The sequence below is a fragment of the Cervus canadensis genome, chromosome 13, assembly GCF_019320065.1.
Source record: "Cervus canadensis isolate Bull #8, Minnesota chromosome 13, ASM1932006v1, whole genome shotgun sequence".
NCBI classification, from domain to species: domain Eukaryota; kingdom Metazoa; phylum Chordata; class Mammalia; order Artiodactyla; family Cervidae; genus Cervus; species Cervus canadensis.
The window spans coordinates 36,508,553-36,532,343 of record NC_057398.1 but is presented as its reverse complement, the minus strand read 5'-3'; the positions used below and the strand labels follow the sequence as shown (position 1 = coordinate 36,532,343).

General features: G+C 44.4%; 1 protein-coding gene across 1 annotated transcript in view; it reads right to left on the bottom strand.

Moving 5' to 3' along the window:
* The window catches only part of PEX14 (peroxisomal biogenesis factor 14), a 138,470-nt gene that overhangs the window by 74,270 nt on the left and 40,409 nt on the right, over positions 1–23,791 (bottom strand). The window contains exon 3 of the mRNA XM_043484928.1: positions 14,454–14,538. Within this exon, the coding sequence (XP_043340863.1) occupies positions 14,454–14,538 (85 nt within the window). The remainder of the gene's footprint in view (positions 1–14,453; positions 14,539–23,791) is intronic.

The following is a 23,791-nucleotide window of genomic DNA, read 5'->3' as shown; positions in this document are numbered from 1 at the left end:
ACTGAAACTCAATGATTCAGTGAGGACAGCGGCACGTTTCTCAAATGTGGTGGACTCCTGTTAGTCTTCACGCTCACATGCACATTTTTGGGAAGAAATAACCCAGGTTACTGTGAAGACGAAATGAGCAAATGCATGTGAGAATGCTCTTAAACTATAAAGCAGAACAGGTAGGCTGGGGGTGATCATATAGTCTCTATCTGTCATCTCAGGCTTGCTCATGAATCACAGTCCCTGAGTTTCTAAGCAGCTGCCACAGTCTCAACACCAAGTTCTCTGAGGGGGCATGGACCACTTGTGCCCCAAGTGCACTTAGCATGACGCTCAGCAGACATGAGACTAGGAATGCATGGTGAGCAGAGCTGAGCTTGGTGACTGGTGATATGAAAGATTCCAGATTAGGGGATATGGAAATCTGAAAGAACCTTTTTTTTTTTTGTCCCCCAACAGCATCTCCAGATGGAAGTTGGAAAGAGCTCACTCTTTTCACTCACAGCTACAGTCTGACCATAGGTTTCCAGATCAAGTCAATCTCCTTTCCTACCTCGGAGTCTCTGAGCTGGCTATCCTGCTCTCGTTCTTCACATTCTAATTTCAGCAATCCTCCCAAAGCAAGCCTTCCCCTGCCCTATCAAAACTCTTTTACTCTTTACCACAGCACCTTGCTTACTTGTAACAATTTTTGCACATTTCAGATTTCTGGGGAAGTCTGTCTCTACCCCAGATTGCTGTTTTATTTACCAGTATATATTCAGTCCCCAGGACCAGCACAGTAAAAGAAATATGCACTCCATAAATACTTGGATGAATGAACATATGAATGATAAAAATCTTTCAAAGTCAGGTATCAAGGGCTTCCAGAGAATAATTTTCTGTTATTTCTTTTGGTACTTAGTCTCCTCTTTGCAGGACTGCATAAAGGAGAGCCTTTTGATTGGAAAGAAAAAAAAGTAAGTAAATACCAGAAATGGACTCAAAAGAGAGGTCATCATGAAGCTCCATATTTATTCTCTTCCAATTACATTCTGTACAAATTAGCTCCATTTGTAAAGTTAAACTGATTTTTTAAACTGCCTCTTCTTCAAACTCAACCTGTGTTCTTTCGGCCAAGACCCCAAATTTTGCAATTAGAATAATTTAATTGACAATTCTGTTTGTGACTCAGAAAGCAGGCGAGGGTATGGCTTTGTTCTTCAGCTTCACAGGTTCACCACTGTCGGTGGTAAAATATTTTTCTTGTTGGTTAAGAGTATAGATCCAGCTTGAAGCCAAAAATGGAGTGGAAGAGAGCCTCATTCCTATGCACTGTAGGTTTCATTGAAAAGATGACATTTCTGTGGTTGTGATATTTAATTTATCACAGAGGGGCATGATTTTTTTTCCCCTGAAATGCCATGATAAGGTAAACTTCAACTTTATGAATGAAAGCTTTTGCAATCATGTAACAAACTGAAAATCTACAGAAAATTTAAAGACCACCCTATCACTAAAGACAATCTACTCAACAATCTAATTACAGAAAGATTACTTTAAAGGGCTGTGAAAGTAAAAAGAATAATTAACAGTAAGAGACTAACGCATTCCCAAGTCATCTTCTGTCTGATGAAAGGGGTAAGATCTGAGAAGAACAACTCCTATCAGAATGTTTTAGAAACCAAACATAGGTCTGTTTAAAGTGGAAGGGAAAAATCAGTAGTCATTCAGTTCTTAGCACAAGTTAAATATAAGCTGGCATGTGTGTGTGTGTGAGTGTGTGCACGTGCACATATGTGTAAAGAGAGAGTACACCCCATCATTCTATTCACTGAGGACCTTTAGTGAGTTACCTCTACTCCAAAGATGGAGAAAACATAAGGCTGCTGACTGACCAACTCAGCAAACCTACAATGAAAAGTGCATTTAAAAGCATGCTAACTTATGTTCCACAAACCAGACAGTGTAATACACACATACACACAGCAGCAGCAGATAAATTTATTTTTAGAAGGCAGAGAGACTCAAAAATGTTAATATAACAATGGATTAGTTAATGAATGAATACTATCCAAAGTTAATTAAGAATCTTTCTAATTATAGTCCAATCAACATAAAATATTTTTCAGTAGACAGCCTTAAGTTCTACCTTATGTTAAATTTCAGAAGTCTCCACTTCCAACATTTTCCAACAGACCCACAGATCACGCAGTACCTCTGGTGAAAACTCCCTCGCCTACCCTTAGTAGACAAACCTCCTTTAAAATCATCTCAGAAAAGCTAGCGATGTGATACAGAACACATCAGCATTTATCTCTGGGACAAACTGGAGATGTATCACTACTGCTTTTCTTAACAACTAAAGGCCCAGCTCTTCTCAAAAACAGTTAAATAAAAACATATCCTGCCCTCACACATATACACAGTCCGCTCTGTGTTGAATGAAATACTTTAGATTTACAAATAAACCACTGCCACCTGCTTCCAGACTGGAAAGGCAAACTCTCTTTTGCCTGACTCTTTTTTTTATTAGCATGGTTTGAAACAAAATGAATGTTTCCCTCATTTTGTAGACTGTTATGGAAACGACTCAAAAAACACCAAGTTAAACCTTTGGTAAGAAAGAGGCAAACCACTTTCTTACCAAGAAGGGAATGGCAAACCACTTCAGCATTCTTGCCTTGAGAACCCCATGAACAGTATGAAAAGGCAAAAAGATAGGTCACAAAGAGTCAGACACGACTGAGACACTGAACAACAACAAAGAGAGGGGCTTTCAATGTGACATCGATGTGTTTGTACCCTGTTTGGGGGCAACTATGTTGTTGCATTTGTGAATCTCCTTTCTTCTATGGACTCCTCCAATAGCACTCAGCATCCAGCCCTTCTTTCTGGTGGGGCTTCTGGTGTCAGAGAGACTGGCACACCCACAGCAACACTCGGCAGCTAGAGCTCTGGCTGCACTCACAGGTGATTCAGAAAGTGGAAATAAGGCCAAAGACCTGTATCCGCCACTTCTGAGTGCTGCAAACATCAGCAGATTGTCAAGTGAACCCTGGAAACACCACAGTTTCCTACTACAGTCCGATCTCTAGCCTCCAGTTTCATTTGTGGGGGTCAAGAGGCAATTTTGTCAGAGGTAGAAGCCAAGTTCATATTCCATTGTCCTGCCACTCACTGTCTTTATGGATGTCGGGACACCCTGCGGTGGCAGCAGCAGTGACGTCCTGATCTCTGGAATACAGCTAAAAGGGTGTGCTCCTTTAAAAAAAAAAATTATCTATTTGGCTACATGGAGTCTTAGTTTCGGCACGTGGGATCTTTCGTTGCACTGCTCAGGCTTCTCCAGTTTCAGCTTGCAGGCTTAGTGTCCCAGCGGCATGTGGGATCTTAGTTCCCTAACCAGGGATCAAACTCCCCTGCACTGGAAGGTGGAGTCTTAACCACTGGAACAGCAGGGACGTCCCTAAAAGGGTGTGACTCAAAAGTCCCAGTGGTAGCCTCCTGAGCCCTTACTTTCCTGGCTGAGCAGAGGGAGCAGCCTTCCCAGAAAGTTAGTCCTTCAATGTCCTGGAAGTAATTCCTGGAGGCCTGGCTTTGTGTCCACTCCTTTGGCCCTTTCAACAAATGAGGAAATGCCCAACTTCTTACATTAAATCACTCTCTGATCAGAATTCCAAGAGATTCCTGGTGCCTGAATTTTTCTGATACCAACAAGTTTATCTTTTTAACATAGAAAGTGAAAGTCGCTCAGTTGTGTCTGACTCTTGGCAACCCCATGACTATACAGTCTGTGGAATTCTCCAGGCCAGAATACTGGAGTGGGTAACCTTTCACTTCTCCAGGGAATCTTCCCAACCCAGGGATTGAACCCAGGTGTCCCACATTGCAGTCTCTCGCATGCCAGTGTAGCCCTTTATTTATTCATAAAATGTTATGAATAAATGTTATGTTTTTAACATAACATTACAGCAAAATGATTATAGCCTATTAAGAATATACCTTCTAAGAGGACGTGTCCTGCTGATCACTGTCATCGTTAATTAAGCCATGATTTTAGTGCCAAGGCATGCTGCTAAGTACTTCTCACACTATTTTCATTTGACTCCTATGAGAACCTTTTGCAATAAACGCTATCATTAACCCCATTTTACAGATAAGGAAACCACAGCAGAGTGAGGTTAAGAATTTTACGCAGGGACACACAGTCAGAAAGTGGTGAAGCTGGGATTGGAATCCAAGCAATCTAGGCCCTATTGCCTCCCCAGCTGAAGTATCTCAAACCTGACCAATTATTTAGTCACTCCAAAGAATGCTTCTAAAGCCATGTGGCATTGCTACTGGAGACAAGCTACAAATAAAAATACCTGTAGGTTCCTTCTCTCCACGCTCAAAACCCTAATACACTCACCCACCACTGGTAACAACAGAAGATGGTAGAGCCACTTTTGAAAACAGTTTGGAATAGAGAGTTAAACATGTAATTATCATATGATCAGACAGTCTATCCCTCAGTACTGCCTGAGAGAAAAGGAATTACACATCTCTACAAAGATTTATACAGAAATGTTAATAGCAGCTTTAATTTTCAATAGCTAAAAACTGGAAACAATTCCAATATCCATCAACAGGTGAATGGATAAACAAATTGTGGTATAACCAAAGCAAGGGGATACTATTCAGCAAGAAAAAGGAATGAAGCACTCATACATGTAACAACATGGGTGAATCTCTATCATGCTGAGTAAAAACAGCCAGACCCAAAACGGGATACATACTACATGATTCCATTTATATAAAATTCTAGAAAGTGCGGATTTCCCTGGTGGTACAGTGGGTAAGAATTCTCCTGTCAACGCAGGGGACACGAGTTCAATCCCTGGTCCAGGAAGATTCCACATGCTGCGGAGCAACTAAGCCCATGTGCTACAACTACTGAGCCAGGGTGTCTAGAGCCCGTGCTCTGCAACAAGAGAAGCCACCGCAATGAAAAGCCCTCACATCGCAATGAAGGGTAGCCCCCGCTTGCCCCAACTAGAGAAAGCCCTCGCACAACAACGAAGACCCAGTGCAGTGCAGCCAAAAATTAATTTTTTAAAAATTCCAGAAAATGCACTAAAATCTGTAGAGAAAGAAAGCAGAGCAATGCTTACTAGGCAATCAGCATGTGCTGGGGCGAGGAGGAAGGAATTACAAAGGAGGATGAGGAAATATCTGGGGGGTGATCGGTGTTTTTTTGGCTGCATGGGGTCTTAGTTGCAGCACACGGGATCTTTGATCTTTGCTGTGGCACACAGGTTCCTTGTAGTTGCAGCATGTGGGATCTAGTTCCCTGACCAGGGATTCAACCTGGGCCCCCTGCATTGGGAGCATGGAGTCTTAGCCACTGGACCACCAGGGCAGTCCCAATGTGTTCATTATCTGATTGCAGCAATGGTTTCACAGGTACACATAGGTCAAATTTTATAGTTGTACAAATTAAGTATGTGTATAGTTTACTGTATGTCAGTTATATCTCAATAAAGCTGCTTAACGTAACACAGCAACCCTAAGGGTCGACTTTGGTCCTGTCTTCCTTCACCTCACACATCTCATCTACTACTGAGCCCGGCTTACTCCCTTTTTCTACATTGTCTGTAGTTCTGTCCTTCCTTTCCTGAAAATAGATGGTATGGTTCAAAGAACTCTAGGCATAAGACTTGGTTCTAGTTCTATTTCTGCCATTAATCTTCATGACTTAACCTTTCTGAGCCTCAGTTTCCTCACCTGTGAAATGGGAGATTAAATGCATTCATTCATTCAACAAATATCTATTAACCTGCTTATAACCACATGCACGATTATAGTGAAGAAGAAAAGAAGCCATCTATGTGTTTTGTAAACCACAAAGTTCTGCACATAAATATGTCACTTCTATTTCCATTTCTACTGCTACTCCTTCCAAGTCCAGATTTTCTGCACCTAACAAAGGACTTGGCAGGACCTTCTTCATAGCTGGTCTTATCGACAGGCCAATTCAGTTTACACACAGAGCCTAATGTCCTCAAGTACAGTCTCATGGAGTATTTCAACTGGTTCGAAAGTGCCCTCAACTGTTAAATTTATCACATTGAGCCCTAACATTGGCTCCTCACTCACTGTCCACCTCACCAACCTCGTTTCTCTTCTTTTTAAGGACCCAATGGGCCAATCCAGCTAACCGCACACAGGTCTCCGTGTGAGCCTCCCTCACCAACATTGCCCTTCCCCCGCCTCTGACCACCTACACCCACTGCCTCCCTCTGTGCCTAGGTCAAAACTGAGTTCTGCTGACCTAAGTAACTTTGAAAAGAATGCTTTCGCTGGATTCTATAAGACTTAAAGACAAAAAGAACTGCATATAAATACTCTTTATATAAACACTAGAGTATTGGTAAGACATTTAGGTAGTGATTCTGAAGCCATTTTCCATGTATGCAGGGCTGAACAAATAAATAAAACTGAGGACTTACGAAGAACAGACCTCCTTTTGAAACTTCCCCAGGTAACTGTCTTCTAACTAACACCCAATCACTTAACCGGCTGCTCACTGGCCTGTGGCCGAGGCTGCCATGTAGCTGCTGAGAATGTCAGGAGGAGAAGACGCAGTCACCCTCCTTGAGGTGCTTACGACCCCACCGAGCCTTCTACCCCATGGCTCCCTCAGCAGCGTCCGCTCACTCCTGCAGGCCAGCCATGTTTCATGGACAGACGCTGGTACAGTTGATAAGCACTCGGCAGCCATTCCCACCTCCTAATGAGCCTCTCCTCCATAAAACAAGTATTTCATTTTTCTTTCATGAAGCCGTAATGTAATAATACTCTGCACATACCAGGCCCTGAATACAGGCTGATCACCTAAGTTACAGCCCAGGACCCACACCACATCCCACAATAACAAAAAAACAAACAAACAAACAAACAAAAAATAACAAAAAAAAACCTAAGCCATACAGTGGACCCTTGAACAACACAGGTCTGAAGGATGCAAGTCTACTTACACATGTATTTTTCTCAATAAATACTATAGTACTACATGACCCGAGGTGGGCTGGATCCACGGATGCTGAACCCTGATACAGAGGGTAGACTATGGGACTTGAGCCTCCGCGGATATTGTTAGTCCCTGTTGCTGACTGGGCCCTGGAACCAATCCAGGGTTGGATTGGTTACTGCTTGGATACTGAGGATGTATCCTCAGTCAGCCCCCCATATACACAGTTTCCACAGTCGCAGGTTCAACCAACCATGGATCAAAAGTATTCGAGGAAAAAACTCCACAAAGTTCCAAAGTGCCAAACTTGAATTTGTCAAACGCAGGCAACTATTTACACATCATTTACATCGTACTGGGGAGTATAAGTAAAATGAGAGATGATTTAAACGGGAGGATACGTAGGATATATGCAAATATGATATCCTTTGGGGGAGGTTCTGGAATCAATCCCTGGGAAATACTGACAGACTGTACTTCATTTGAAAACAGATACTCACTTTCAAGTTTCTGAAGCTTTCCATTTATTTGAATGTTTATTTTCAATCAAAAATTCAATTTATGAGCCCACCTCCCTTCAAAAAATGAGATTAAAAAAAAAAAAGATTCTTTTAGAAAGAGAAGTATTTTTCATGTAACCAGTGACCAGAATGTCCCCTCAGAATACAAATCTGTGCCCAGTGTTCATAATAATTTGTCTTTTTTTCTTATTCATTTCTATCTATGGTCATGTTTATATTAAAAAAGAGTTCTCTTTTCTTTGGGGGTAGGGTGACATGGTCTCCTGAAATCTTAAGAAAAATATACCATAGCCTAGGTACCATACAGAAAATGTTTAGCACAGTGTCCAACAATATACAGGCAGGAATATTCCCTGGTGCATTGTTTGTAACAAGAGACAGGAATCATCCTAAATGTCCCCTAATTTGGGACTGACTCAAAAAAATGATGACAGAGGAATACAATGGAGTAATATGCAGCCATTGACAAGAATGAGGCAAACCTGTGTGTATAAAGTCGAATGCAAGCCAAGATACAATGGCAAGCATAAGGTAAAGTGTGAAACATTCTACCACTGTATTTAAAAGGTGCTTATGTTATTAAATATTCGTGTGCTTTTATATGGATAGATCTTTGGAATGATACAGTAAGTCCCCTACATACAAACCTTTGTGAGTTTTCTAAGACATGAACCTGTGTGCCAGCTCCTGGATGCCAGCCGTTGCTCTGTACTACTGTACTTTTCAGTGTAAAGATTAAAAATGCTTGCTTTATTTTTCTTGTGCTTATTTTTAATGTACATATTATTTGTGTGAAAAGTATTATAAGCCTACTAAAGTATGATATAATACAGCTGATTGTGTCAGTTGGGCACCTAGGCTAACTTTGTTGGACTTACGAACAAACTGGACTTAGGAAAGTGCCCTCGGAATGGAACTCATTCATATGTAGGGGACTGACTATATACAGATAATGTGAATAGCAGCATCCTCTAGGAAAGAGGATGGGTTCGGGGGCAGGAGCAAGATATGACAGGACGACCTACTCTTCACTAGCTATCCTTCACTGCTTAAATTCTTAAAACCATGTATGTATCTTGCTTAAAAAAATTTTTTTATCTTTAAAAATAAAAACAGTACTGTATGTACATGGCGGTGTCACATTGTTTTTCCTCACAGTGTTGTTGCAGGCACACAAGTCAAGAAAGAAGGAGTCATTCTTCATTTTCAGAGAAAAATCTCAAAACCACTCACTAAATCTATGAGAGCTGTCTCCCCTCCCCTTCAAGCTCCTCTGTGGAGCTGTCCCCTGACCGCAGGGAGAGGAGTAGAAACGCACTTGACTCAGCTGTCTGGGGAGAGCAAGTGCTACCAGCTCCCCCTCTGAACCAGGAGGCCACAGTGATCAGCCAGCCGAGCTGCTGCAGCGCTCATCCTAAATACTGAAAAAAATCTGCGGAGCTCAAGACAAGTGTGGATAACAAGGGGAGCAGGAAAATGGATGGGGGGAACACCAGTCAGGATGATGGATAAGCTGGTCCCGAACAGCAGGTGATGGGCATGCAGATGCAGGACTGGCAGGGAAGAAAGACTTCCGCTCACAACAGATGGATGGCGATGCTCAATCATCCTCGGGACGCAGGCGGCCGCCACACGCAGCCCGGCCTGCTCCGGCTCTGGCAGTACCTTGCTCGCCCGCAGGGCAGCACGGCCTCCCCCAGAGGCTCTCTGCACTGGACCCCCATCGGGTCAGAGCAGGACCGGGCTGGGGCAATGAGAGCAGGAAGTGCTTGAGTAAGACGCTGCTCGAGGGCAAGCTGAACCGACTCACGGGGACTGACTGCTAATGGACTTCTTCCCTTGGCTTCCCCAAAACACCCTTTTTTGTCTCTCTCAGTAGCCCTCACTCCAGAGTAAGGCTTGCTCAGTGAGGGTGACCTGTTTGCCCAGGCCTTGAGGGGCAGGCTATGATGCGGGATTCCAGTGTTAAAGCTGGGACAGTCCTGGGCAAACCAGAACCCGTGGTCATCCTATTTACAGGCCACTGTCCTCCCTTTTTTCTCTCCCCCTTCACTGTCAGTGACGAGAGAATCTAGATGGACCCAAGCTCTAAGCTCCTAACTGAGCAGAATCCCATGCAGAGGTCCCTGTGTCCTCCAGTCACCCACGACTAGCAGGGAGCTAAGACTCAGTAAGAAAACTCATCCAACCCTAGCCTTTTCTCAGAATGGGAACGTCTGTGATAGGCAAGGTTCAATTATTCCAGCAAATGCAGAAATGCGTCTACATCTTGATGCTGCAATCCTTGTCTGTTTAGCAAAGAATCAGAAGGGCTGGACCAGCCCCTCACAGAGCTGATACTGTTCTTTCCAGCTCAGCCGCAGGAGTTTCTGAGGACGAGGAGATGGGCCCTGATCAAGCATGGGGTGGAAGCTGGCAAGCTCTTCATCCCTGCCCCCTCCACGCTATCCGCTGGACCCAAGCTCTAGAAAAAAACCGTGTTATAAAAATACTCTGGCTTTACTAAGACACATTAAAGAATTAATTATAAAGCAAAGCTGAAGGAGAAAATTAATTTTAGAAACACATGAGGTTACAATTTTTTTTTTTTCCTGGAGATGGGGGAGGAAACAGTTATTTTCGTTTTCATCCTGGGGGCACAAGCTGGGAGCTGTCCAGTCGATAACCTGGCCATCAGAACAAGGTTTGTAATTAAAAGGTCAGTGACCTGGAAAGCCAGGGCCCCACTCCCAGAGCTACTCAGTAATGACGGAGCTATTAAATTAAGACTGTTATGAAATCAATGCTAAAAAAGCTTTCATGGTAACGAGATTCCATTCAAGGACATGCAAACTACCTCATGAAATGGACGTAAATGATAAAAAAGAAAAGTCATAAAAGAGAGTTAAATTGAAATCTGTGTAAGAATACACTCCCCCTTAAAATACTCCAGTGAGAGAAGCCCTTCACCTCTACCCCACTACCAAGGTTGAGACTGACAGGTTTCTTCCTCAAGTTCATTTCCAGCAAGGAGGCAGTTTTGCTACTGGGGGTTCCGCTTCCAGGAACAGGAGAGAGATAAGATCTTGTTTCACCTTTTAGAATGAGGAAGCATGGTAGTGTGTTTTATTTGATTCGTTCTCCTTCACCCTCCCCCAGCCCTCTTCTATTTATTAGATGAAGGAGAATATAGTCCTTGATTTACACACTTGAGAAGGACAACGAGTAAGCCAAAGGGTCAGTCAGCACCACCCAGGCCCCACCATGCAAAATCACACGGGAAAGCCGACAACGCTCATCTCTTTTCTAGAACTCTGTCTTGCAATAGATACATGAGAGAAAGCTAACAAAGAAGTCTACTTTCCCCCATCTCATCTACCCCTTTACCCTCCATGAATAGGCTCCTCTCTCTTACCCACCTTATACTCAGCCTGCCAAGCATGTTTGGAAGCAGACTGCCTCCTACATTTTGTGGTTGGACAGGGTGTCAGATCAACATAAGCTTATTGACAACAGCATCCAAGCCTCTAACTTTCTGGACTGATCCAACTGCTGTTTTTAAGTTACTCTAACCTCCTGGACTGCAGCCTGCTTAAAGCCCCAGATACGATGCCTGCCTGGCAAGAACTGCTTCTATATATAGACCCGTTCCTTCTATGAGGGCTTAAACCCCACACACAGTCCAATTATCTTCATGTGTGGCTGACTCTGCAATTGATGTCATCTGCAGAATCAAATGGTTGGATGGGAAACAAAAACATCTATTCTAATACTCTGAAGGTGAACAGCTGCTTTTCTCTTGCATCCAAAAAAAATTCCCGATAAAAGAAAGAAATGTTGTAAATTACACAAACTGGCAGCACAAGCTTCAAAGAAAATGATAAATGATTCTAATAACTTCATGTTTCTCATTAATGACTCCATGTTCAGACTCTGAAGCATCCAAAAGAGATCTCAAAGAAACAAAAAATAAACAAACAAACAAAACCACAAAAGACCCTTGCAAACCCTATGCCATCAGCTCCCCCGGCCTCCCCAGCCCTGAAATCAGAGGGCACAGGTTAACCTGTCAGTTACAGAGGTGGAACCAGGCTCCTACTCAGGGCTGCAGCTTCACAATAAAACAAACTCAGCTGATGTTTTTAAAGTAACCCTCATTTTCCACTGAAGTGACATGCACTACAGGGACCTCAATTTCTATATTAAATATTAAATAATATTAAAAGAAAAACAAAATTGGATTTGCCTTTTCGGGAAAGAGATGTTTATTAAAAAAAGAGAAAGTCAAGATTATAATTCAAGACAGGGCTCCACTACAATTCCCTGAAGTGACATTTGCTAGAAAAGCCAAGACTACAGTAGCTGTGAGCTCCCCAAACCCAGTGCTCCAACCCTCCACTGCAGCGAGTCCTGTGGGAGATAGGCCTGGAGGACGCCAGGACCTTGGTCCCTCCCCTCCAGACGCACTCCCCGCCCCCAAAGACCAGAGCCAACTCCCTTTCCTTCTCAACTACTGTTAGGGACAGGGCACAGGCTCACTGCTTTATAAGATCCCCTCCTCCCTCAGCCCATCGGAGATGGTATCAAGCTTCGTGAATGTGATCTGTGTACACCTGACCCTGAGAACGGGAAATGTGAAAAGTGAAGTTTAAATCCACAGAGGGCTCTTCTTCCCCAGATGCCCATCAAACCTTGGAATTCTCTGCCCAGAAAAGGTCCTGCCAGAACTTACTCTATTGGGATTCAACTTGGAAATAGATAATTACTGATTGAAGCAGTGTTTTAGACGATAATGGAGGTGGGTGATTAAGTCCGCGGACTCCAGGTTTAAGTGCGGGGTAAACTCTCTTTAGAAGAAAGGTAGGATGCCTCTCTGGTTTCCTGCTGCCTAGCATTCTAAAAACTCTAAACCACATTCAGGATCAAAAAGGAATTCCACCCGCTCTGTATCAACAAATATTCATCTCCTCCAGGTCTTCGCTCACATGTCACCCTCCCCGAGGGACACCTGCTAATCACCCCACTGAGAAGCACAATCCATTCCCACACTGAACCGACTCCTTCCAGCCCACCACCCAGGCACTCCCCTCCATGGAACCTGCCATCTGATAAGTAAGCCATGTTTTGTGTTTTCTTTCGCTGTCTCTGCCTTCCCCTGGTAGAACTCAAGCTCTGAGAGCACAGGAGTTTCGTCTGTTCTGTTCTCAGCACAGGGCAAACACTCTGAGCTGAATTAATTGATGGTCGCTGGTTTTTAAAGGAGCAACAAATGATAGTTGTACAGGACAGTTTTCTACAGTAATTATTAGCTGACCAAGTCAAAAGAAGTATTATTTGGCCCAGAGTTTCTCTCTCTTTTTTCTCTCCCTCTCCCAGTCAGGGATTTATTAAAATTAAACAGATTAGATGGAGCTCCTGATACTCAAACTGCTCAGCAAAGCCTGCAGTGGGGAAGTGCCAAGCAAACACCAGAGACATTTGTCTCTAAATTGCTCTAAATACCTTCTGCAAATGAAATTCTAACCCAGCTGCGTTTGAGAGAAAATGAGGAATAACTGGTCATTGTCAGTGGAGGAGAAGATCAGGCAGTTATAATATTGCACAATATACTGGGGCGAAGGATCTCTTGGCAACTATGGATTTTGTCTCAGGTTACCCCGGGTAATCAGCACAGCTTTTAGGCTCAGCTTTCCCCAGCTTCAATGCTTTGATGAGAGAGCTGAAACCCCTGAGCTTTTATGATTAATTACTCCCCATAGGTACAAATATTTCAAGGAAAAACTCTTTTACAGCATGATGGCTGTGGAGTGGAAGGGCCAGCCAGTGCACTCCAAATTTTAATAATCTACTATTGGGGGTGGGGGGAACCGGGATGCCGCCAGGAAGTGCCCCTCATCAACTCAATAACAGACAGGGATCATCCCTGAGGGTGCCTCTAAACAGCTTCCTGTGAATGAAAGGCTTGGGCTGATCCTGCCCTAACCCTGCCAGCGCAGCCCTGGGACCCGGTTTTACATGGTCCTCTGAACTGAAGCATCACTTCAGCGGGATACCATGAAGCAGACCTAGGAACCACCACCAAGCCACACCCTCTTCCATTTCAGCCACTAATGACTTAAAGCTCAAAACCCAGAATTTTGAGACCAACATTCCAGTTCCTTAAAGAAAAAGAGTCTTGTTTGGGGGGGTCGGGGGGGTGGGCAGGGAGAGCAGAGATAACTCACTTCCCCTCACCCATGGTGTTTAAGGGCCTTTAAACAACTTCCTAGCTTTCCAGAAAATTAGACATGCAAAGAATGTAAAGAATGCAAAAAATCAAATTTCTTTGTTTGATACTGTTTTTTTTTAAAAATTCATATTTCACAAAAAAAGAAACATATCTTAAATTTCAATAAAACCAAAAGAGATTCTGTCTGCTTCAGACAATATTGAATTTGTCAAGATCCATTTAATCCCTGCTTACAGAAATACCATAAAACTAGTAATTTACCACTTCAATCTGTAAATCAGACTGACCCCAGACTTGACCTTAACCTGACCTTGTTTAGTCATCTCATTTCCCTCGTCCTTCATTCATCTCTTTCTTCCTCATTCTTTACTGAAGCAGCTGACTTCATAATCTAAGGCCAGTCTTTCTGCAGCCAGGGCCACGATCAGAAGAACAGGCCAGAGGGCAGGAGTCCTCCCCGGTCTTCTCTCCCGGCCTCTTCTGCTGCTGAACACAGCTGATGCCAGGCTGCCCTGGGCCAAGTTGTTGGCCTTACATCTAGCACTCAATTATCTGAATCCTAGCATCTCTGCTCTACTGTAAGAAAAGAAGCATGCGTTCCCACTGGGGGCCTCCCTCACCCCCACTCCCACACCAGTGGGGCAGTTATAAGAGATCAGTCATCAATACGGCAGCTTCCATCCACCCTGTCCCAGCCCCTCTCTGTAGGCCACTGTGCACCGCCATGGGGAACCTGTACCTTTCTTCTTAAGGAACGCTCTCCTGGTTGCAAGTGGGCTCTGGCGGACCCGAGAATTCTGTAGAAACTTCACTGCTGTGGCAATCTGGTAGGGGAGATAAAACAAAGAAGAGCAGCAAACGTCAACAGTCTACATTATAAGATTAAGAATCCTACACGTTTATCCCAGGTCCACAGAAATAAGCGCAATACTGGGGTCAAACTAACCAGTTATTTCTCACATGTAAAATTTGCTTAAATAAAAGACTCTGCTGGTCCCCTACCATCACTGGCTTCCTATATCTGGTTCTATCAAATCTAATCCCCTCGGCCCAGCTTTTAAGACCTGCAATAATCATTTCCTGTTCTCCCTGTTTGAGCTGATTCTTCACACTCCTCAGCAGGGAGCCCTCCCTGGCCACACTTACCCATGTCGCTCCATTTATGTCCATGCTACGCCCTTTTTTCTAGAAGGCCTTCCCTTCCAGCCTCTACCAATGTAAACACTGCACACGCAGCAGCAGCCCAGGCCTGCTATAGGCTGTTCTAACTCCTCGAAGTCTTCCCTGAATAAGCAAGCCGTCTCTGATCTCCCCATTCTCTTCAATTCTTTGGTGCAGATGGTGAGTGCCATATAGCTGAAGACACAAGTCTACTGTCTTCTAATGTCCAGGCTGCCTCCCAAGCCACACTGCTAGCAACTGAAGGGAAGAGACCAGGCTGCCTCTACAGAGCCAGGCAAGGCAGTTGAGCACTCACTGGCTGGGAAGACTTACATAAGTCACGGCCACTCACACTGGTCCCTCTTATGCAATGGAGCCGAATTCTAAAGAGCCTTCAAAGGACAAAGTTTAGGGTTTCATGGGTAAAAGCTGACAGACTAAAAGATTATCTACCTACCTCTGGAAATAATATTATTTAAAGAAATCTACCCATCTACGAATGAGCCAAACAGGGGGTAGAAGGAAAACTATGGATGGTATTAACCTTCACATTACTCGGTGCACACGAAGCGTGTGCCTGCACACGGCCTGTCTGCTCTCCACCCCTGACACTCATCTGATGGGTGGGAACTGCCAACCTGCCCCCATAGGAAAGGGGCCACTGTAAACGACTGGCATCATTGATCTCATCAGAACCAAAAGAATAATTTAGTTTCCAGGTACAGGTAAAGTCAACAGACCCTGAAATTTGCTCATAAGTTGTTGAAAGAAAAGATTTCTAAAGGGCCAAATGTAAGGAAGTTTTCTAAGATTTTTCAAACTAAGGCAGCAATTGAACAGAGATTCAAACAGAAAGTACTATGACTACAAATGGAATACAAGCTACAAATATCTTCTTCATATTTTATATGAACTTCATCATGAGACCAGACACACCTCTCTGGTAACAAAAGATATGAGGATAAATCAGAAAGGGAAAAAAAAAAAAAATTCAGGGCAAACCCCTGATGTATTTCTCCTGTGATCCCTCCATGGGAGGCTTGCGTCAAGACACTCTACCCCAAGGACGAACTCAGGTATCCCCGACTCCCAAATTTGGGACTGTCAGCGATAAGACACAGGAGCATTCCTTGAGAATGATTATAATCTGTCCAACACTGTGAACACTTTAACTACCATCATGAACTGCAGTGATAACCAATCGGTCCTGGACAAAAGAGAAATCGATGCTCAGGATTCTAGAACCCCAAAACTACATACTCACTCCCAAGCCCCTCAGGCTGCATCCAAATACAGAAAAATCTGACAAACATCAACAAAATGGTTGCATTCTTATGAAGAGATGGGACAGGGGAAGAAAGAATAGAGAAAAGGGAAAGGGAATGGAGTGAAAGAGGGAGACGAGGAAGAGGAGGGGGTGATGGATGAGCAGAGGAGATCGAACAGAAAAGAAGGCAAAAAGAAAAGGAAAGCATCTAAAGAGCCAGGGGAAAGTGGCGAAGGAGAAAAACAGGAGGAGAGGCTGGCCTTGGAATCGATGGACAGTTGCACCCACAGGGCCCACAGGCTTAAAGCCCATCTGCCCAGATCAGGTGCCTCAGGGTTAATTGCTCTTCACCTGGAGAAAAAATACACCTTCAACATACAAGACAAGGACAGCATCTGTATATATGGTAGGTTCCACACACCCTGGGACGGATCCCAGGTGTCAGAGGAACTGTGGGCAGGCAGGTCTTAAGCCAGAGATGCCAACGGCACAGCTCCTGACGTTCACTGGTAGAAGCATAAACCTTTCCTTCATCCTTCCAAAATTTTCCATGACAGAGAAAGATAACAGAATCCTACCACTAAAACGCACAGGTTTCACCTTGCTTTTTTAATACAGTCCTTGGTATATGCATTTCTGGTCAGAGAGCAAAGTTCTGATGGGTTTAATGGTGCACTCAATGCAGTGCTTGGCGCATTCCATCAATTTTTTTTTTTAAAAATTGCATCTCTTATTTCTTTAAATACATTAATCAGCCTGGTGTAGGCAAAACGGATCCATCGGACAATGCAATAAACATGAATTATCATCTATCCAACACGCATAATGGCTTAAAAATACATAATAGCAGGTGTAGTTTAAATGATTAGTTATTACACCTGTGGTGGGTCTGATTCAATTGGGGAAAATCATCTTTAATAGGTTAAAAGGTTTAGATCACCATGCTTTCCTTAAAGTGGCTGCAGAGAGGGAATGATGGAGTGCTCTGTCATTAGTAATTCATTTAAGAAAAACGTGGGGGATATAGCAAAGAACAGCATAAACGGGCGAATCCAATTTAAACATCAGGTAAAGTAGAAAACACCTTTTAAAAAAGCAAGATAAATGAATTTGGAAGGGAGGTGAAATTGACGTATTTATTTTAACGGGAATTTGACAAAGTCCCGGCACACTTCAAACTTGCAAAAAATATGAACAATTTCTTTTAAAGTTCCCATTCACTAGTTTCGAGCCATATAAAATAATACTGCCAAACACCTACATAAAGTATATCTGGGGCTTGTTTATGTCCCTCTTGATCTTTGTAGGAAAATGCAGGCGACAGGCAAATCGCATATTTAACAGCACCGGTATCACTACGCCAGATGCAAAAATATAAAGCATCCAAACTAACAGCTTCAACATAATGGGCTTTAGAAGAAAGATACCCAGATAAGCAGCTCCATCCATGTAAGCTGGACATATGAGAACACCTCTCCTTTCACTAGCCATTTCTTCAGCTACTCTTTACTCTTCTCCTCTCTCCTCATAAGGACCTGGCACTTCAACAAGGTGGGAGAGAGCCCGTCCAACATAGAATTTTGCAAGCCCTATGATTCACACATAGATGGCAGAAGATTTCTCCAAACCTTTCCCCATAATGCAAAGGTTTGAACACGCCTAATAACGGACGCTGTCCTCAGTTTGCATCTTTCATTCAACTATTGTTGGACACTTTTCATTAACTTCACGGAGCAGCTCAAGGGCTCTTCCCTTGGCGGAGGTTGGACAGACACAACACCCTTTTGTCGGATGAAATGACGGGGTGCCTGCAGCCTGTCCTGTATTATCGTCTGATTTTCTAATTAGGAGATGAATGTGACTATTCATGGGTTGTATTTGTGCCCAACTAAATTACACAAATTCAGGCCAAACCTTCCGCCTCAATGTCACAGATGTAAAATGGAGGCGGGAACGTTACTGCGCCCGGTGTAGGAGTGCAGCAAGCCAGGGAGAATCCTGGTGAAAAGCTCCAATGGCGTCATGGAGACCACTTGCTGCTGAGTCCCTTAGAGACACGGAACTGGCCCTCCTTTCCCCTTCTCTTGCACCCAGAGCATTCTTAATGAGCACAAGGCAAATTATCAGTAGCTGGTCTCATAAAAATAAAGATGACAAACTCAGAAGGAAACAGAAGCAAAGTTTCTCATCACCCCATTCCTGTGACCCGATGCTTTGTGTCTCACCCTCCCTCCTTCAAAAAGCGAAAACAAAACCATCCTGTCACCATCGACTCTGCAATTTTAGGAAAGTATGATGATTTTACTCTATTCATCACTTAAAGCTACAGATAAAACCCGGGTGCGAAGAGGAGCAAATTCTTGCCTTGGCAGTGGGTCCACCGGAGTGACTGCCAGCAGCCCAGGGAAAAAGAGGGGACTTCAGATTGAAAAACACCTTTGGATCCAAGATGATTGGCCAATTGAGAGAGATTTGTGTGTGAGAGACCAGGATTTGTAACTGTATAAATCAATGGAATACAGTATACTCAGGGGCTATCTACAATGAACTATGTGCTGTTAAATGCGTTGTGTAGGGTAAGTAATCCCTGGTGAGAAGCAGCGAGGTTCCTGACAGTCCTCACTGAAGCAATGCTTCCTAGATGCTTTCCACTCTCCTACAAAAGATCTGCACACTATCATCTTCAGAACGCAGGCGGTATTTTCTGCACAAGGGGGACGGGAGAACAGAGCTTGCCTAACAATGAACCTGGGGTTGGAGGGAGCCTGAGCACTCTGCACCTGACACGTGAACCTGATGTGTTGTCTCCAGTGACACTTACTTGGAATGTCACCAACGTCTGCACTCCTGTGTGCAACACGCACATCTCCTAAAAATGTAAGCATTCATTAGCCGTTTTAAAATATTAAAAATAGTCAAAAATTAATGACACTAACAACCAAAGCCAAGTCCTTTTTCACCCAGAGAGATCACAACTAGAGGGCAAGAGAAAATGACCAACAGGCGGGCTTGAAACCCCATTCCAACACTGCAGCGCCACACATGCACGGCTCAGGAGATTAAATTGCCTGTGAAAGGCTCCTATGCGCATACTCTAAAGTAGATAGATACCCCGAATCCTGTTAACAAGCGTTAGACCAAAGCCAACTTGGTTTTACAAGAAGTGACTGGGAAAGCCGGGCAGTGCCTAGAATGAGAGAACCCTCTTCAAATGGAAACACTGCATTTTAGTAAGAAATCAGTACTCTGTCAGGAATTCCTTGACAAATATGGTCATCGGTGGCACAAGGAAATAGTTGCAAAGCAGCTGTTAATCAGAGGAACACATCGTAGAACGCTGATGCTAGCACTCGTGAAAAAATGCAACGGGCTAATTATGAAGCCATATATCTCACTAAAGAGGAGAGATTCCAGGCAGAGCGCTCTCAGATCCAGGGTCCTAGGACAACATAATTCTGGTTTTTTGCATCCAGAAGCCTCTCTGACCTACAGCTAAGGGTCCTGACCAGGCTCACTGCTCTCACTTCTCCACACTCTCTTTTTCAACAGAGAACAAGCTGGGGCGGGGGGAAGGCAACCAGCCTGGAAACAGGGGTATCCCCCAACCACATCTCAAGATGCTGCACAAATACAGCTCCCAAACCAGAGTAAATCTAGAAGCATGCAAAAAAGACATGTCGCAATCACCCTTCTAATGTGGCAGGAGAGAATGTGTACGAGAGCAGCAGTCAAAAAGAGCCGCCCCCAGCCTCCAAAACGAAAGGAGGAAAAAGCAGCAGCAGCCGCAATGAAACGGAAAATAGAGACTGCTGCGTTTGAAATCGCCAAGGGAGAGAGGGAGCCTGGCAGGGAAGTGCTCTTAGGGTGTGAAATGCAACTCAGGGAGGCCGAGGGTCTAGTGGGCAGGTAAGAGGGGAAAGTTAATATGCAGAGGAAGGCTCGGTCAGCCAAAATTCAATACGATCCTATGATCCTCCGCAAGGACAAGAAGGCACGAGGCTCCCCGAAACCAGACGAGTGCGAGTGGGGGGAGGGGTGCCACGACCGCGCGGAGCGGAGCCGCCGGAATGGCAAGAGGGGAATAACCTTGAGCTGGCCGTGGCCGAGGCCACCACAGCGCGGAGCCAAAGTGCCCCCTAGCCGGGGCCGGCGGGCGCGCAGGCCGGAGGAGGCGGCCGCTCCGCTGCCTCGTGCGAGCCCCGACCAAGTGTTTTCACTCCGGGAAAATGAAATGTTTTGCAAGATGAAACAGAATGAAAATTGAGGTTTTAGGTAATTACTAGTTGGCATTTACATATCACGGGCTGGTTCAACACCTATTCATTTTCCTCTTTTATTTTCAATTTTTTAAAATTGCTCATTAAAAAATGAACAGATGACAGTGACAGGGAAATTTCCCCCCCTCTTTCTCCTTCTCTGAGGGTTACAAAATCGAGAGGTACTTTTCGCCCCTTTATCTACAATTAACACGCACATGCAAAGGTACCTTTCGTTTACATGGGGGGTAGGGGGGAGAGGAGAGGGTAAAGTCAACAAAAAGCCAGGAAGTTCAAAAATAAAAGACTGGGAGTTGTACTTGAGCCAGCCTCCTGCACCTGGGTGAGCCGTGCGCTTGCTAGCGCCCTGGCTCTCAAGGAGTTAAAGGAAAGAGTCTCTCTTTCAACTTGGAATTTCCTGCTTTTTGTCATTGTGTCCTTCCCATTGTTGACTTGGGTTACAACCCTGTACTAATTAAGTTGTGGGCCCTAATTTCCTTTGTTTTACTTTACTCTGTTCTTTTGTTTTTCACATTAAAGAAATAAAAGATCTCTGGTAGGAGTGCACGTGAGTTGACATGATAGAACACAATGTGTGTGGAGGCCTATTGTGTAAATCTGCATTTAGGGAATTCCACAGCACGCATTACTGACCTTAGTCTCGCTTTAAAAACACTGATATATGCAGTAAGAGCCTTTATGAAAGGTGGCAATGTCATATGCACAATAACTACCCTTCGAATGAAATATCTGTGTTTAAATTTTTCTTCTCGGCCCTAGTTAAAAATATTGCATGACCTGCTTGTCAGAATGTTGGTGGTTTTATTAAACTAGTTCTTCCAGAAATGTGTGTGGAAGTGAAAAGGCAACAGGCACTATTTTTTGTCCAGTGAGAGTGATTTTAGGGACGCAAGGGTGACTTGGAGAGCACTCTGGGTGCCAACCTGCCGCGCAGAGGGAACTCGGGCTCCGGCTGCAGAGCTGCCACGCGGAGCCGCCAGCGCAGAGGGCGGGCAACGCCACAGAAAGCGCGGCTTGCACATGCTCGCTGTGCGGGAGATGAACACCCTTGTTTTCTGGGATGATGAGATCAAAGTTCCTTCTCAGGAAAGGTTGAGAAGGAAAAGGGTTCTCTCCTTGGGGAGAAAGAAAAGCAAATTTAAATGCCTGTCCCCACGCATCCCCACCTGAATTTAGAGAGCAGCCCCTCTAATTTTTGATGCAACCAACAAAGCAGTTACCCAAAGAGGAGAGAAAAAAAGGATGACATTTGCCTTTTCCTTGGCTTTGAAATCCAACTGGCAGCAAACTGTTTGAAGTCTTGTTTAGAGAGGAAACCGTAATAGCCTCCATACTGAAAAGAGGAGGAAAATGCCATTATACACGGATCACGGTAGCAGTGACCTCAGCAGAGAAGGCAAAACGAGCTGGCTCCGAGTCGGAGCATTGGCCGGGGTGCCAGGAACAGAGTGAAAAAGGCTTATGTGTGCCAGCGACGGGTGGCAAGCTTTGGGTGCTCGGTCCCAGGAGATACCAAGAAAAGGCAAAGAGTTCAATTTCCTCCTATGGTGTCTTTCAGCAGCTTCTTGACTGCTCCTTCTTCTGCTTTCCCTTGCTGTTTTTTCCATATTCTTCTAATTCCCCTGTTAAAGAGGAAGCAGAGAGTACCCAGGCTTCATGTTGTAAAATTAATGAAGGTGTCAAGCTGTTGAGTTGAATCACTCCAAAGGAATGTAATGACTCAGTGTCCAAGATGCTCCTGAAGAGAACTGTGAGCTCACTCTGTGGCAGTGGCTGGTGACTCCAACACTAAAAATATGTGGCTCCCAGTGCTGGGACCTTCCTAACGACACCACTGTCTCTACTTTCTAGTCCCTTTCTCCCCATCACAAGTGGCATCTGATGCTTTCCAAAGGTTACTTCTCAACGCCAGCACCTTTGTGCACTCAGCAGATAGAGCTCCAGTTCCCACCTCTTTTCAAATCGGGCCAGATGGACCCTGGTGTGAAGTTCTCTCCAGTCATGTGCTACTGAGAAGTGGGATGATCAGGAAGGGGGCGAAGAGAGGTTGCACCATGGACAGTGACACCTTTGAGCATCAAGCCATCACTGGGGGTGAGACGCTGACCACCAGGTGGTACAGGGTGAGGTCCCTGCATGATCGCTGAGCACCTTCTGCTCTGAGAGCAACAAGATGGGCCCCTGGACTCCAGGAAGATGAGCTCTGGATCAGGAAATGCTGTCGAGCATCACCCTCCACACAGCACAAAACTGAAACTTTGAGGAGTCGCTAAATGGCACTCCTACCAGACATCCTACAAGGAAACTGGAGAAAGACAATTTTTCATTTTTTAACATTTCTAAATGTTAAAAAATAGATTTGAGGACTTCCCTGGTGGTGCAGTGGTTAAGAATTCTGCCTGCTGATGCAGGGGATATGGGTTTGATCTCTGGTCCAGGAAGATCCCACATGCCAAAGGACAGCTAAGCCCGTGAGCCACAAGTACTGACTCCAAATGCCACAACTCCTGAAGCCTGCAGGCTCTGGAGCCTGTGTTCCACAAGAGAAGCTACCACAATGAGAAGCCCATGCACCTCAACAAAGACTCAGCTCAGCCAAAAATAAATAAAGATTTGAACACCAAAAAAGAAGCAGTCACAGCTTAGAAACAGCTCAAATCTGAAAAGACAGCAAGAAAAGAACTGGAAATGACATGTGGGTAGCCTTAAAATTGTCTTTAGATACCCTAATAAGCAGAAAAAAGTGAACAATTAAGGCTCAGTGGTAAAGAATCAGCCCACCAATGCAAGAGACAGGGGTTTAATCCCTGGGTCGGGAAGAACCTCTGAAGAATAGCCACCCACTCCTGGAGAATTCCAAGAACAGAGGAGCCTGGTGGGCTACAATCCATGAGACTGCAAAGAATTGGATATGACTAAGTGACTGAACAACAACAATCCCAAACTCCCAGTCCATCCTTCCCCACATCTTGGCAATCACAAGTCTGTAAGAACAGTTTTACAATTCTAAATGGCTAAGAAAAACAAAAATCAAAAGAAGTCATGTGAAAATCATATGAACTTCGAATTTCAGTGTCAATGAATAGAATGTTACTGAAACACAGCCATGCTCATTCAGGGGCTTCTCAGGTGGTGCATCGGCAAAGAATCCGCCTGCCAAGGCAGGAGACGTGGGTTCGATGCCTGGGTCAAGAAGATCCTCTGAAGAAGGAAATAGCAACCCACTCCAGTACTCTGCCTGGGAAATCCCATGGATAGAGAAGACTGGAGAGCTACAGTCCATGGGGTCAGACATGACTGAGCACGCACACACACTAAGACCACCAAATCCTGGTTCTTCCTGCTATTATTTTAGATTCTTCTGTGACCTAA